Below are 14828 nucleotides of genomic sequence, written 5' to 3'. Positions count from 1 at the left end.
ATGCACAAGGACCCCCAGGTCCCTCTGTACTGCAGCATTTTGCAATTTTTCTCCATTTTTATTATAATTTACTTTATTATTTCTGCCAAAGTGGATAACCTCACATTTTCCCACACTATACTCCATCTGCCAAATGTTTACCCACTCACTTAGCTTGTCTATATCCCTTTACAGATTTTTTGTGTCCTCCTCACAATTTGCTTTCCACCCATCTTTGTATCATCAGCAAACTTGGCTCCATTACACTCAGTCCCTTCATCCAAGTCATTAATATAGATTGTAAATAGTTGAGGACCCAGCACCGATCCCTGCGGCACCCCACTAGTCACTGCTAGCCAACCAGAAAATGACCCATTTATCCCGACTCTCTGTTTTGTATTAGTTAGCCAATCCTCTATCCATGCTAATATATTGCCCCCAAACCCTGTGAGCTTTTATCTTGTGCAGTAACCTCTTGTGGCACCTTATCGAATGCCTTCTGGAAATCCAAATACACCACATTCACTGGTTTCCCCACATCCACCCTGCTCGTTACCCCCTCAAAGAACTCCAGCAAATTTGTCAAACATGATTTCCCTTTCATAAAACCATGCTGACTCTGCTTGATTGAATCATGTTTTTCCAAATGACCCACTACTGCTTCCTTAATAATGGGCTCCAGCATTTTCCCAACAACAGATGTTATGTTAACTGGTCTATAGTTTCCTGCTTTTTGTCTGCCTCTTTTTTTAAAAATAGGGGAGTTACAGGTGGGATGGTAGATTATTGGCTGCAGACACAAGTCTGGATCCCCATCCCAAATACTTTCCCATTAAACTGACGAGATCCACATTTATACTTTTTCATTTTCAAGCAGAGTTCATTAAAACTGGGAGCAACAAAATAGCCAAAGCTAACTTAGTGGGTAGTGTGGCAGTAAAGAATGGGCCAAAAACAGCTCTCCACAGAGCGGACACCCTGCAGAGATAAAGACAATGCTTTGAACTAGAGCATTTGCTTAAATTCAACATTTCTCTCCAATTTGATTTACAGTAGATAATCTGAACATATCTGTTCTGCCAACTTCAATAAGTATATACAATGTAGAAAGGCCAATTTGTGTTGGGAGAAAAAAAACCTGGGTAAACTCACCTTAACAAAACAAAGAGGTAAAAATGCTACATAGTAGGCACTAAACAGTGAATTGAAGAGAACTTCTTTGATCCTTTTATTAAAATCTGCTTTCAGACATTCAACCTCGTTTCGAATAAGATCTGGGGAGAGCGGACAATTGTGAGCGGGAATGGAGGTCGGATTATTAAACTGTTCTCTGAATGATTCTCGGAGGAGTGTGAAGAAGTCCTTTGGCCTGACCATGACTGTTTCCAGCTGGTCATTTAACAGGAAGCCACATTCCGCTGGTAATGGTTGAGTCCGATTTTCCTGGTGGAAGCAACACAGTGGCACATAAACACCAAATCTGAAAAAGAAATGAACAAACCAGCATCAGTGACAAACTAAAAATATAATTATAATCTGGTTAAAAGTAGTCATTGGTGGATCTAGAGGAAATTAACAGATTTAATTTGTCAAATCAGTCCATAGTGCAATCATTGCCTTTCATTATTCAGAGCCTGTTTCATGGACAACTGGTGGCATTGCAACAGCAACACATGAATTTTAAGGTGTTAACTACGGATTTGAACTGATTTGGCTCGGATTACTTTTTCATTTCAGAGTTAACTGTTGTTTACTCTATAATATTGACACCTCAATGCTGATGTTTTAATAGCACGAGAAAAACTTTACTAACCAGGAAATTTGATTTCTGCATCAGCATGAGCGGCAGTTGGGGAGAGGCGGGAGCAGCGTCGGAGCGGCCTATAAAAGGCCCAGCGGGAGCTCGAGTACCAGCGGCAGTTGGGGAGAGGCGGGAGCAGCGTCGGAGCGGCCTATAAAAGGCCCAGCGGGAGCTCGAGTACCAGCGGCAGTTGGGGAAAGGCGGGAGCAGCCTATAAAGGCGTACCGGTGCAGCTACAGCGGGAGAGAAAGCAAAATAGAAGTAGAAAGGAATCAAAAGGTGACATCACAGCCAATGGGGTAAGTGATTGGCTGGTGATTGGTGAGTAGCTTTTCTTTTTATTTTTTATATCAGTAAGTGAACTGTAACATTGTTATTACCAATTTAAGGGTATCTAAGGGTGGATTCACTCTGGAGCATCCACGATGCTGAGAATGACGTGAGTATCACGTGTAGTGAGTTGGTCTTACCGCAGGAGAAGGGTCCACAGCCAGATAGGGAATGGAAGACCAGCAGGAAGAGCAGTGCAAGGAAGGTAGTGCAGAGGTCCCCTGTGGTCATCCCCCTGCAAAACAGATACACCGTTTTGAGTACTGTTGGGGGGGGATGACTCATCAGGGGAGGGCAGCAGCAGCCAAGTTCCTCCCTGGTATGATGCCTCCCTGGTGCAAGGGTCAAGGATGTCTCGGAGCGGGTGCAGGACATTCTGAAATGGGAGGGAGAACAGCCAGTTGTCATGGTGCACATTGGTACCAACGACATAGGTAAAAAAAGGGATGAGGTCCTACGAAACGAATTTAAGGAGCTAGGAGCTAAATTAAAAAGTAAGAACTCAAAAGTAGTAATCTCGGGATTGCTACCAGTGCCACGTGCTAGTCAGAGTAGGAATCGCAGGATAGCTCAGATGAATACGTGGCTTGAGCAGTGGTGCAGCAGGGAGGGATTCAAATTCCTGGGGCATTGGAACCGGTTCTGGGGGAGGTGGGACCAGTACAAACCGGACAGTCTGCACCTGGGCAGGACCGGAACCAATGTCCTAGGGGGAGTGTTTGCTAGTGCTGTTGGGGAGGAGTTAAACTAATATGGCAGGGGGATGGGAACCAATGCAGGGAGACAGAGGGAGACAAAAGGGAGGCAGAGGCAGGAGACGGAGGGGAGATGGGGGGGTGAGGGTGGGGGGCGGAGAGGCCCGGGGCGGGGAACAGGAAGGGCCACTGTGCGGCAGAATTCTAAAAGGACAAAGGGTGTTAAAAAAACAAGCCTGAAGGCTTTGTGTCTTAATGCAAGGAGTATCCGCAATCAGGTGGATGAATTAACTGTGCAAATAGATGTTAACAAATATGATGTGATTGGGATTACGGAGACGTGGCTCCAGGATGATCAGGGCTGGGAACTCAACATCGAGGGGTATTCAACATTCAGGAAGGATAGAATAAAAGGAAAAGGAGGTGGGGTAGCATTGCTGGTTAAAGAGGAGATTAATGCAATAGTTAGGAAAGACATTAGCTTGGATGATGTGGAATCTATATGGGTAGAGCTGCAGAACACCAAAGGGCAAAAAACGTTAGTGGGAGTTGTGTACAGACCTCCAAACAGTAGTAGTGATGTTCGGGAGGGCATCAAACTGGAAATTAGGGGTGCATGCAATAAAGGTGCAGCAGTTATAATGGGTGACTTTAATATGCACATAGATTGGGCTAGCCAAACTGGAAGCAATACGGTGGAGGAGGATTTCCTGGAGTGCATAAGGGATGGTTTTCTAGACCAATATGTCGAGGAACCAACTAGGGAGGAGGCCATCTTAGACTGGGTGTTGTGTAATGAGAGAGGACTAATTAGCAATCTCATTGTGCGAGGCCCCTTGGGGAAGAGTGACCATAATATGGTGGAATTCTGCATTAGGATGGAGAATGATAGTTAATTCAGAGACCATGGTCCAGAACTTAAAGAAGGGTAACTTTGAAGGTATGAGGCGTGAATTGGCTCGGATAGACTGGCGAATGATACTTAAGGGGTTGACTGTGGATGGGCAATGGCAGACATTTAGAGACCGCATGGATGAATTACAACAATTGTACATTCCTGTCTGGCGTAAAAATAAAAAAGGGAAGGTGGCTCAACCGTGGCTATCTAGGGAAATCAGGGATAGTATTAAAGCCAAGGAAGTGGCATACAAATTGGCCAGAAATAGCAGCGAACCTGGGGACTGGGAGAAATTTAGAACTCAGCAGAGGAGGACAAAGGGTTTGATTAGGACAAGGAAAATGGAGTACGAGAAGAAGCTTGCAGGGAACATTAAGGCGGATTGCAAAAGTTTCTATAGGTATGTAAAGAGAAAAAGGTTAGTAAAGACAAACATAGGTCCCCTGCAGTCAGAATCAGGGGAAGTCATAACAGGGAACAAAGAAATGGCAGACCAACTGAACAAGTACTTTGGTTCAGTATTCACTAAGGAGGACACAAACAACCTTCCGGATATAAAAGGGGTCAGAGGGTCTAGTAGGGAAGAGGAACTGAGGGAAATCTTTATTAGTTGGGAAATTGTGTTGGGGAAATTGATGGGATTGAAGGCCGATAAGTCCCCAGGGCCTGATGGACTGCATCCCAGAGTACTTAAGGAGGTGGCCTTGGAAATAGCGGATGCATTGACAGTCATTTTCCAACATTCCATTGACTCTGGATCAGTTCCTATCGAGTGGAGGGTAGCCAATGTAACCCCACTTTTTAAAAAAGGAGGGAGAGAGAAAACAGGGAATTATAGACCGGTCAGCCTGACCTCAGTAGTGGGTAAAATGATGGAATCAATTATTAAGGATGTCATAGCAGCGCATTTGGAAAATGGTGACATGATAGGTCCAAGTCAGCATGGATTTGTGAAGGGGAAATCATGCTTGACAAATCTTCTGGAATTTTTTGAGGATGTTTCCAGTAAAGTGGACAAAGGAGAACCAGTTGATGTGGTATATTTGGACTTTCAGAAGGCTTTCGACAAGGTCCCACACAAGAGATTAATGTGCAAAGTTAAAGCACATGGGATTGGGGGTAGTGTGCTGACGTGGATTGAGGACTGGTTGTCAGACAGGAAGCAAAGAGTAGGAGTAAATGGGTACTTTTCAGAATGGCAGGCAGTGACTAGTGGGGTACTGCAAGGTTCTGTGCTCGGGTCCCAGCTGTTTACATTGTACATTAATGATTTAGACGAGGGGATTAAATGTAATATCTCCAAATTTGCGGATGACACGAAGTTGGGTGGCAGTGTGAGCTGCGAGGAGGATGCTATGAGGCTGCAGAGTGACTTGGATAGGTTAGGTGAGTGGGCAAATGCATGGCAGATGAAGTATAATGTGGATAAATGTGAGGTTATCCACTTTGGTGGTAAAAACAGAGAGACAGACTATTATCTGAATGGTGACAGATTAGGAAAAGGGAAGGTGCAACGAGACCTGGGTGTCATGGTACATCAGTCATTGAAGGTTGGCATGCAGGTACAGCAGGCGGTTAAGAAAGCAAATGGCATGTTGGTCTTCATAGCGAGGGGATTTGAGTACAGGGGCAGGGAGGTGTTGCTACAGTTGTACAGGGCCTTGGTGAGGCCACACCAGGAGTATTGTGTACAGTTTTGGTCTCCTAACTTGAGGAAGGACATTCTTGCTATTGAGGGAGTGCAACGAAGATTCACCATACTGATTCCCGGGATGGTGGGACTGACCTATCAAGAAAGACTGGATCAACTGGGCTTGTATTCACTGGAGTTCAGAAGAATGAGAGGGGACCTCAGAAACATTTAAAATTCTGATGGGTCTAGACAGGTTAGATGCAGGAAGAATATTCCCAATGTTGGGGAAGTCCAGAACCAGGGGTCACAGTCTAAGGATAAGGGGTAAGCCATTTAGGACCGAGATGAGGAGAGACTTCTTCACCCAGAGAGTGGTGAACCTGTGGAATTCTCTGCCACAGAAAGTGGTTGGGGCCATTTCACTAAATATATTCAAAAGGGAGTTAGATGAAGTCCTTACTACTCGGGGGATCAAGGGGTATGGCGAGAAAGCAGGAAGAGGGTACTGAAGTTTCATGTTCAGCCATGAACTAATTGAATGGTGGTGCAGGCTTGAAGGGCTGAATGGCCTGCTCCTGCACCTATTTTCTATGTTTCTATGTTTCTACTTAACCTGAAATGTCAGGTCACCACACTTCTGAAGTACAGTCCTTTTCACAGGAAGCTGATGATCAATCAGTAATATTCACAGCATACGTTAGGAAGTACTTTGCACTACAAGTGCTTACCACAGAATATTCTTCACTTTAAAAACCAAGCCACTGTTCTATGTGCTAGGATTAGTACAACAAATTCCACTACCATTATTTGTTAACATGTGTCTCGTCTCAGTTACGTCTTCTCTCTTCCATTCTTCCACAAAAATAAACCAAGCTCTTGCAGCATGAACACAGATTCAGGCTTAGAACAATTTGTTTGCAGATACAAGGATGAGGATACAGCATTCAACAAATAGACTGTTAACCCGGCTTCCGACTTGTGTGTTACATTCCGTGCACAATAAAGGTTTGTTTGCTTTATCATCTCATATTGTACATACTGTTCTACTGATCAATTAACTTTCATTCGTCCAGCTCTTTTCAAGATCAACCTTCATTCAGTAATCCAGCCTAGTGTCTCAGCTTAAAAATTTTCATTTTTGAAATTTAGCAAGGTTAACCAGTGAGTAGCTGAGACATAACAGACCTTGAAGGTTCCAGGTTCTTTTGCTGATTATCTTAAATCTGTGCCCTCTCATCATCGATCCTGCAGCCATTAGAAACAGTTTCTCTTTATTTACTCAATTTAAACCCTTCATGATTTTAAACACCTCGGTCAAATTTCCTCAGGCTTCGCTGCTTTAAGGATAACAACCCCAGTTTCTCTAGTCTATTCACATAACCGTAATTGCTCATCCCTGGAACCATTCTAGTAAATCTCTTTATGGCCCTCTCCAAAGCCTTCACGTCCTTTCTAAAGTGTGGTGCCTAGAATTGGACATATTTCAGGTGGGGCCAAACTAATGTTTAATATAGGTTTAGCATAACTGCCTTGCTTTTGTACTTTATGTTTCTATTTAGCCTGGATCCCATATGCTTTGCTAACCTGTCCTGCCACCGTCAAAGCCTTGTGCCCAAACACCCAAAGGTTCTTGCGCCCCCTTTAAAAATGTACCCTTTAGCTTGTATTGTCTCTCCTCATTCTTCCGACCAAAATGCATTACCTCTCACTTTTCTGCGTTGAATTTCATCTGGCACGTGTCCGCCCATTCCACCAGCCTGCCTATGTCCTCTTGAAGTCTATGACTATCTTCCTCATTGTTTACTATACTTCCAAGTTTTGTGTCATCTGCAAATTTTGACATTGTGCCCTGTACCACAAAATCCAAGTCATTAATATACATCAAAAACAGCAGTGGCCCTAGTCAATGGTCCCTCTAATTTTATTTTAGGCTGCATGGCCATTCAAAATTCCACGCATGTGTGGTTTTTCCTTTAAAAGCTGGCGCGGCGGCTGTGCAGGACCTCCAGAGTGCTGCGGGGCTTAAAAGGAACATTGGTCCTGGTACTGAACTTTGGGGAACACCACTGTATACCTCCCTCCAGTTTGAAAAACAGCCATTCACCACAACTATTTTCTATTCCTTAGCCAATTTTGTATTCATGCTGCTACTGCTTCTTTTAGCCCATGGGCTTCAATTTTGCTCACAAGCCTAGTATTTAATCAAACTTTAATTTAATCAAAATTAGTACTTTATCAAACACCTTTTTGAAAGTCCATATACACATCAACTGTGCTTCCCTCATCCACCCTGTGTTACCTCATCAAAAAACTCAATCAAGTTAGTCAAAAATGATTTGCCCTTAACAAATCCATGTTGGCTCGCCTTCATTAGTCCATACTTGTCCAAATGGCTGTTAATTTTCTCTTGGATTATGGTTTCTAAAAGCTTTTCCACCGACAAACAGATTGTCCTGTAATTGTCGGGTTGATCCTTCTCCTTTTTGAACAAGTGTGTAACATTTGCAATCCTCCAGTCCTCTGGCACCACCCCTGCATCTAAGCAGGATTGGAAGATTGTGGCTAGCACCTCCATAATTTCTACCCTTACTTCCCTCAGCAACGTAGGATGCATCCCACCCGGACTGGTGATTTATCCACTTTAAGTATCACCAGCCTGTCTAGTACCTCCTCTTTATTGTTATCTCATCCTGTATCCCAGCAACCTCCTCGTTTACCATGGCTTTGGCAAAGTCTTCGTCCTTGGTAAACACCGATGCAAAGTACTCATTAGTACTTTAGCCACGCCTTCAGCCTCGAACAATAGATCTCCATTTTAGTCCCTAATCAGCCCAACTGCTCCTCTGTTAATCCTTTTACTGTTAATATGCCTAAAAACAACCTTTGGATTCCCTTTTATGTTAGCCATTAATCTATTCTCGTACTGTCTCCTTGCCCTCATTTCCTTTTTCACTTCTCCGTACTTTTCATATTCAGCCTAATTCTCCCATGTATTATCAAGCCGATATCTGTCGTATGCCCTCTTTCTGCTTCATCCTCCTCTCTAACGCTTTAGTTATCCAAGGAGCTTTGGCTTTGGTTGTCCTACCTTTCCCCCTTGTAGGAATGTAGCTCGACTGTACCCGAACTATTTCCACTTTAAAGGTCGGCCATTACTCCATTACATTTCTGCCTGCCAGGCTATGGCTCCAATTTACCCGGGCCAGATACCTCTTCAATTCGCTGAAATTAGCCTTACTCCAGTTAAGTATTTTTATTCCAGATTGCTCCTCGTCCTTGTCCATAATTTATTAATCTAAACCTTACTTTTCCCGAGAGGCTCCCCGACTGACGTTCTCCACTTGATGCACCTCACTTCCCAGGACAAGAAATATTCTGATCAAGAAATATTCTGATCAAGAAATATTCTGATCAAGAAATATTCTGATCAAGAAATATTCTGATCAAGAAATATTCTGATCAAGAAATATTCTGATCAAGAAATATTCTGATCAAGAAATATTCTGATCAAGAAATATTCTGATCAAGAAATATTCTGATCAAGAAAATTCCTCCTCTTCTCTGTCCTCAACACAATCACTGTCCCATTCAATATTGTGGTAGTTAAAGTCTCCAACTATCAATGCTCTATAGTTCATGAACCTCTTAGTAATTCCTTTGCAAATCTGCTCCTCTATCTCCTTCCCAGTATTTGGTGGCTTATAAAATAAACCAAGTAGTGTAATAGCTCCATTATTGTTTCTCAACTCTAAGCAAACAGATACTGTCTTTGATCTCGCAAGGACATTCTCTCTTTCTACCATTAATATTTTCCTTAATCAAAACTGATACTCCTCCTTCTCCTCGCCCCCCCCCCCACCTCCCCCTCCTATTTTTTCCCTTCCCTATCTTTCTTGAATACCTTGTAACCAGGAATTTTAAGCATCCAATCCTCCTGTTTTTGAGCCAAGAACTCAGTTATTGCCATTTCATCATATTCCCACATAGCTATTTGCGCCTGCAGCTCACCAACCTTATTAACCACAGTTTGTACATTTACACACATGCACTCCAAACCGAACTTAGACCTATGTATTTTCTATGATCCCACCTAATTCTGTATTATTTCTATCTCTAATTGTCTCTGTGCATCATGTTTCTACTTTTTAAATACTACATCTTGGTGCCCAACCCTCTGCCGAATGAGTTTAAACACCCTCCTCCCACCTCCACAACGCTAGGTACCCATCTTCAAGGTTATTGGTCCCAGCTCTGTTCAGGGGCAACCTGTCCACCTTGTACAGGTCCCCCTCCTGCCATAGAACTGGTCCCAATGTCCCAGGAATCTGGTGCAGGAAGGAGGGCTTCAAAGTTCTGGACATGCATTAACCTGCTTTATCTTTCTATTTCTACTCTCACTAGCATGTGACAGAGTATTCCAGAGATTACCACCTTTGAGGTTCTGCTTTTGAACCTCTTCCCTAGCTCCTTAAACTCTGACTGCAGGACCTCAATCCACTTCCTCCAGATATTGTTGGTTCCAATACGGCTCCTTCCCTCCCTCCCCCCTCCCCCCTCCCCCGCCCCCCGCAGAATGTTCTGCACCCTGTGTGATGTCCCTTACTCTGGCACCAGGGAAGCAAAATACTAAACGAGTCTCACGTTGACAGTGACAGAACTGTCTGTCCCCTTGACAATCAAATCCCTAATTACTACTGCATTCCTACACTTTGCTGAACCTTGACGTCAAATAGCCAATCAATATTTAGTCAAGACTCGCACTTGAATATTTACTAGGTCAGATACTCGAAACTCTACTCCAGTAAGGAGTCAACATCTTCAGGAGAGGAGGAGAGAAAACTGGCAGAGTGTGGCAGAAGCCAAATTTTGGGCAGCAACAAAAAATAAAAAACCCTCATCTGAGGCTGGCAAGTTCAAGTGATGAGTAGTTCTGGGATCCCCATGCAAGGCACCATTCCTTCTACCAGCAATGCAAAGATGCAGCACTTGTTCAAATATTCTCTCTCTATGCCAAGGAAGTACATGGGTCCATTTCCCAACACAGCTAACATCAGAAGCTTACAGGAAGATTGATTAACTCCATATTGTAGGACCAACTCGGGTGCGTCTATGCTGATCTATAAATTTGAGGACTGGGAGAAATTTAGAATTCAGCAGAGGAGGACAAAGGGTTTAATTAGGTGGGGGAAAATAGAGTATGAGAGGAAGCTTGCTGGGAACTTAAAATTGAATGCAAAAGCTTCTATAGATATGTGAAGAGAAAAAGATTAGTGAAGACCAACGTAGGTCTTTTGCAGTCAGAATCAGGTGAGTTTATAACAGGGAACAAAGAAATGGCAGACCAATTGAACAAATACTTTGGATCTGTCTTCACTAAGGAAGACACAAATAACCTTCCGGAAATACTAGGGGTTTGCAGGTCTAGCGAGAAGGAGGAACTGAAGGAAATCCTTATTAGTCAGGAAATTGTGTTAGGGAAATTGATGGGATTGAAGGCTGATAAATCCCCAGGGCCTGATAGTCTGCATCCCAGAGTACTTAAGGAAGTGGCCCTAGAAATAGTGGATGCATTGGTGATCATTTTCCAACATTCTATTGACTCTGGATCAGTTTCTATGGACTGGAGGATAGCTAATGTAACCCCACTTTTTAAAAAAGGAGGGAGAGAGAAAACAGGGAATTATACACCGGTTAGCCTGACATCGGTGGTGGGGAAAATGCTGGAATCAATTATTAAAGATGAAATAGCAGCGCATTTGGAAAGCAGTAACAGGATCGATCCTAGTCAGCATGGATTTATGAAATGGAAATCGTGCTTGACAAATCTCCTAGAATTTGAGGATGTAACTAGTAGAGTGGACAAGGGAGAACCAGTGGATGTGGCGTATTTGGACTTTCAAAAGGCTTTTGACAAGGTCCCACACAAGAGATTAGTGTGCAAAATTAAAGCACATGGTATTGGGGGTAATATAGAACTGGTTGGCAGACAGGAAGCAGGACTGACATATGAGGAGAGACTGGATCAACTGGGCTTGTATCCACTGGAGTTTAGAAGAATGAGAGGGGATCTCATAGAAACATATGAAATTCTGACGGGATTGGACAGGTTAGAGGCAGGAAGAATGTTCCCGTTGCTGGGGAGTCCCAGAACCAGGGGTCACAGTTTAAGAATAAGGGGTAAGCCATTTAGGACCAAGATGAGGAGAAACTTCTTCACTCAGTGAGTGGTTAACCTGTAGAATTCTCTACCGCAGAAAGTTGTTGAGGCCAGTTCGTTAGATATATTCAAAAGGAAGTTAGATATGGCCCTTATGGCCAAAGGGATCAAGGGGTATGGAGAGAAAGCAGGAAAGGGGTACTGAGATTGAATGATCAGCCATGATCTTATTGAATGGCAGTGCAGGCTCGAAGGGCCAAATGGCCTGCTCCTGCACCTAATTTCTATGTTTCTATCTGGCAATGCTAAGTGTTCTTTAACTGCATAATTTAGATGAACAGCTAGGATGATAAAACAAAAACCAAACACGGACCATTCTCTGTCACTGATGGGGCTTGGCTAGTTAACCTTTGCTTTTCTTTGGAGGAGTCACAAGCAAAACAAACATTCACCAGTATTTTACCTGCAAACTGGAATTACAGTCAAGTTCTGCACAAAGCAATTGATTTAAACAATTCCCCTGAAAGTTACAGCTGCAATTTGATTAGAATCATACAGCATAGAAAAGAGGCCATTCATCCCATCATGCCTGTGCAAGCTGTTTGGTGGAGCTATTCAATTAGTCCCACTCTCCTGCTCTTTCCCCATATCCCAGCCAAATTTCCCATTTCAAGTATTTATCCAATTCCTGTTTGAAAGTTACTATTGAATGTGCTTCCACCACCTTTTCAGGGACTGTATCCCAGATCATCATAACTCACTGTAACAAAATCTCATCTTGCCCCTTGGTTCTTTTGCTAATTATCATATTTGGGTCCTCTGGTTATCGAACCTCTTGTCAGTGGAAACAGTTTCTCCCTAATCTATCAAATTTAGTAAATCTCCCCTGCATGCTCCAAGGCCTCGATATCCTTCCTAAAGTGTTGTGTTCAATTCTGGGCACTTTACTCCAGCTGAGACTTAACCAGTGATTAATAAAGATTTAGCATAACTTCCTTGCTTTTGTACTCTATGCCTATATTAGTAAAGCCAAGGATCCTGTATGCTTTCTTTTCTTTTTTTAAACTGCCTCAACAACTTGTTGTGCTTCTTTCCTTATAGACAGCTATAATGTGTCTTGAGGATTTGCCCCAACATAAGACTACAGAATTTCAAGAGGATCACAATTAGATCAGCCACTCACTATCTTTTAACATTGCTTTAGAAAAGCAGCAAGAGGATTTATAATTATAAATGTACGTGAGCCATTTAAAAGTCACAACATTTCTCTCATTAGCCAGCACTAAAATATTTGTAAAATACTTACGGGTATCCGAGGAACAGGAGATTTAGCACAGAATGATTCCTAAAAAGATTGACAAGTGTCCAGCACAGAACCCAGCCGCACAATGTGAGAAGTACCAAACGAACCACAATCAACAAAGTGTACCGCACTACAGAGGTTGTACTGGTTTGAGACGCCTGCAAGAAAGAATTTCATTAACTGACAAAATTCAAAATTTGAACAGTGTGTAGATTAAGCAATTTAGGAAAATTATCCCCCAAATAAACAGAAAATTAGTCTCATCAGTTCTATGCATAAAATCTGCAAATGGTTGGTTACTCCTGGAATATCTACACAAGTACTGCTCTAATCTTGGAAATCAGCCACAGATAGGAGAAAATCACAATAACAGCAGCAATCATTTATCTCTAGCAGTTTCAAGACAAAAATGCACACAGCACCAGTAGCATTTTTATTTTCAAAGAACCACACAATTGTCAAAATCTTTCAAAATGGTAGAATAGAAATCGGTGCTTCAGTGGGATAGAAGCATCATTTCCAACACAAGACCATGCTGACATATTTGAAATATCAGTTAATAGGATCATCACAGAGAATCAGTTCTAGCAATCCTAGAATTAGACTAGGCTTATTGAAGCATAGAAAAAATCAATGATACTCCAACCCATCGATAATACTTGAAATATCACAAATAACCTGGCTGTAAAACCCATATATGTGCTCATGATGGTCAGGTCACAAACAGTGAGGAGTTAACAAACTACGCTGTACATGGAAGAAGATAGCTTTTGATTTACACCACTGATTACACTACAATTCAGGCTGATTTTTCTACATGCTATGGGGTATGTACTAGCTTCCACCTAGATAGGCAATGCATACAGTTCACTGGCAAAAGGTAGTCAGAAGGCCATTTTTAGATGGCAAAAACTTCCACATACTGAACTCACCTCTGAAATGAGGGTCCACACCAGTCTTCGGGCCAGCATTATAGTAATAAACGCTGCCAAGTGATAATCAATCAGATGAAAGTTCTTTAAGAAAGAAAAGTTAAATGCTGAGTAAAATGCCTATTTGTGGTCACCAGTAAGATATTGCACTAAAACTTTTGCACGGATTGTTTTCCAGTGATATAATTTCACAAGGAATATTGGCCCCACTACGCTTTCTCCAGATCACAGACCTGACAGAAATCATGACAGCCATTTTATGAAATGTAACCTATGAAAAAAGCAATGCAATAGTGGATGGCAGTATGTAGCCACTTGACTGGGTGTTCATTCAAGCTACAGAGCTGCATGAACATGAATACTTCAATGAATGTAATAAAGGTGCTTTGCATTGAAACTCCTGCGAGAGCACAGAGCTAAATCAAAGACAAACTCGTTTTACAAATTATTTAAAAGCTTAAGGCAGGAATTGATCTAGTTCATAATAAATTAATTCATGAAGCAACAGTTTAGGATTAAAATGAACGCATTGGAAAGGAATTCACAATGTTGCGAGAACTTGGAGGGTTATAGTCAATCTGCTTTGCTGTAGCCACTTTTCAGGATTCATGTAGGTTGACGTTATCTTGTACTTTTCTCTAATCCCAAGCAAGGTATGAGTGCACATATTTTGGTCAAATTTATGACTGGAATTTCCTCAGCGACTTGGAATAAAAATATTTTTGTTTTCAGTCTTCAAGATTGTACGGTTTTAGAACAGCCATTATACATATACACTGCTGTTGCAACAAACTAAAACTTAACTACTCAAATGTAAAACTGGTCAAAAAATAATTTGCAGAGCACAACACGCAGTGAAAATAAAAAAGTCAACAATTTAAAAAAGGAAAAAAAAGTCCACACCCAGCCAAGCTGTGAATTCCTTACTCTATTATTTGAAACATCAAAAGTCTGCTTGCAACATGTGACACTATTCTGCATCACCATCAGTTTTGTGTCAGAGCTTCTGCCTTGGTTTAAACAGGTCACCCAAAATTTGTCTGGCAACTTAGATACTAAAATACATGTCCCATGATAGTGGTGAAATCAATTGCTTCAAC

The 14828-nt window shown here is 42.2% G+C and overlaps 1 protein-coding gene across 4 annotated transcripts in view; it reads right to left on the bottom strand.

Annotated features, from left to right (window-relative positions):
• Positions 1-14828, bottom strand: part of tmem39a (transmembrane protein 39A) — a 76711-nt gene that overhangs the window by 15681 nt on the left and 46202 nt on the right. For all 4 annotated transcript variants that reach the window (XM_070892958.1, XM_070892959.1, XM_070892961.1 and 1 more), the window contains 3 exons: positions 13729-13812; positions 12800-12954; positions 1132-1459 (listed from right to left, as the gene is read on the bottom strand). In XM_070892958.1, the coding sequence (XP_070749059.1) occupies positions 1132-1459; positions 12800-12954; positions 13729-13812 (567 nt within the window). The remainder of the gene's footprint in view (positions 1-1131; positions 1460-12799; positions 12955-13728; positions 13813-14828) is intronic.

The sequence above is a fragment of the Pristiophorus japonicus genome, chromosome 11, assembly GCF_044704955.1.
Source record: "Pristiophorus japonicus isolate sPriJap1 chromosome 11, sPriJap1.hap1, whole genome shotgun sequence".
Lineage (NCBI taxonomy): Eukaryota > Metazoa > Chordata > Chondrichthyes > Pristiophoridae > Pristiophorus > Pristiophorus japonicus.
This window is presented reverse-complemented; position numbering and strand designations above follow the sequence as displayed.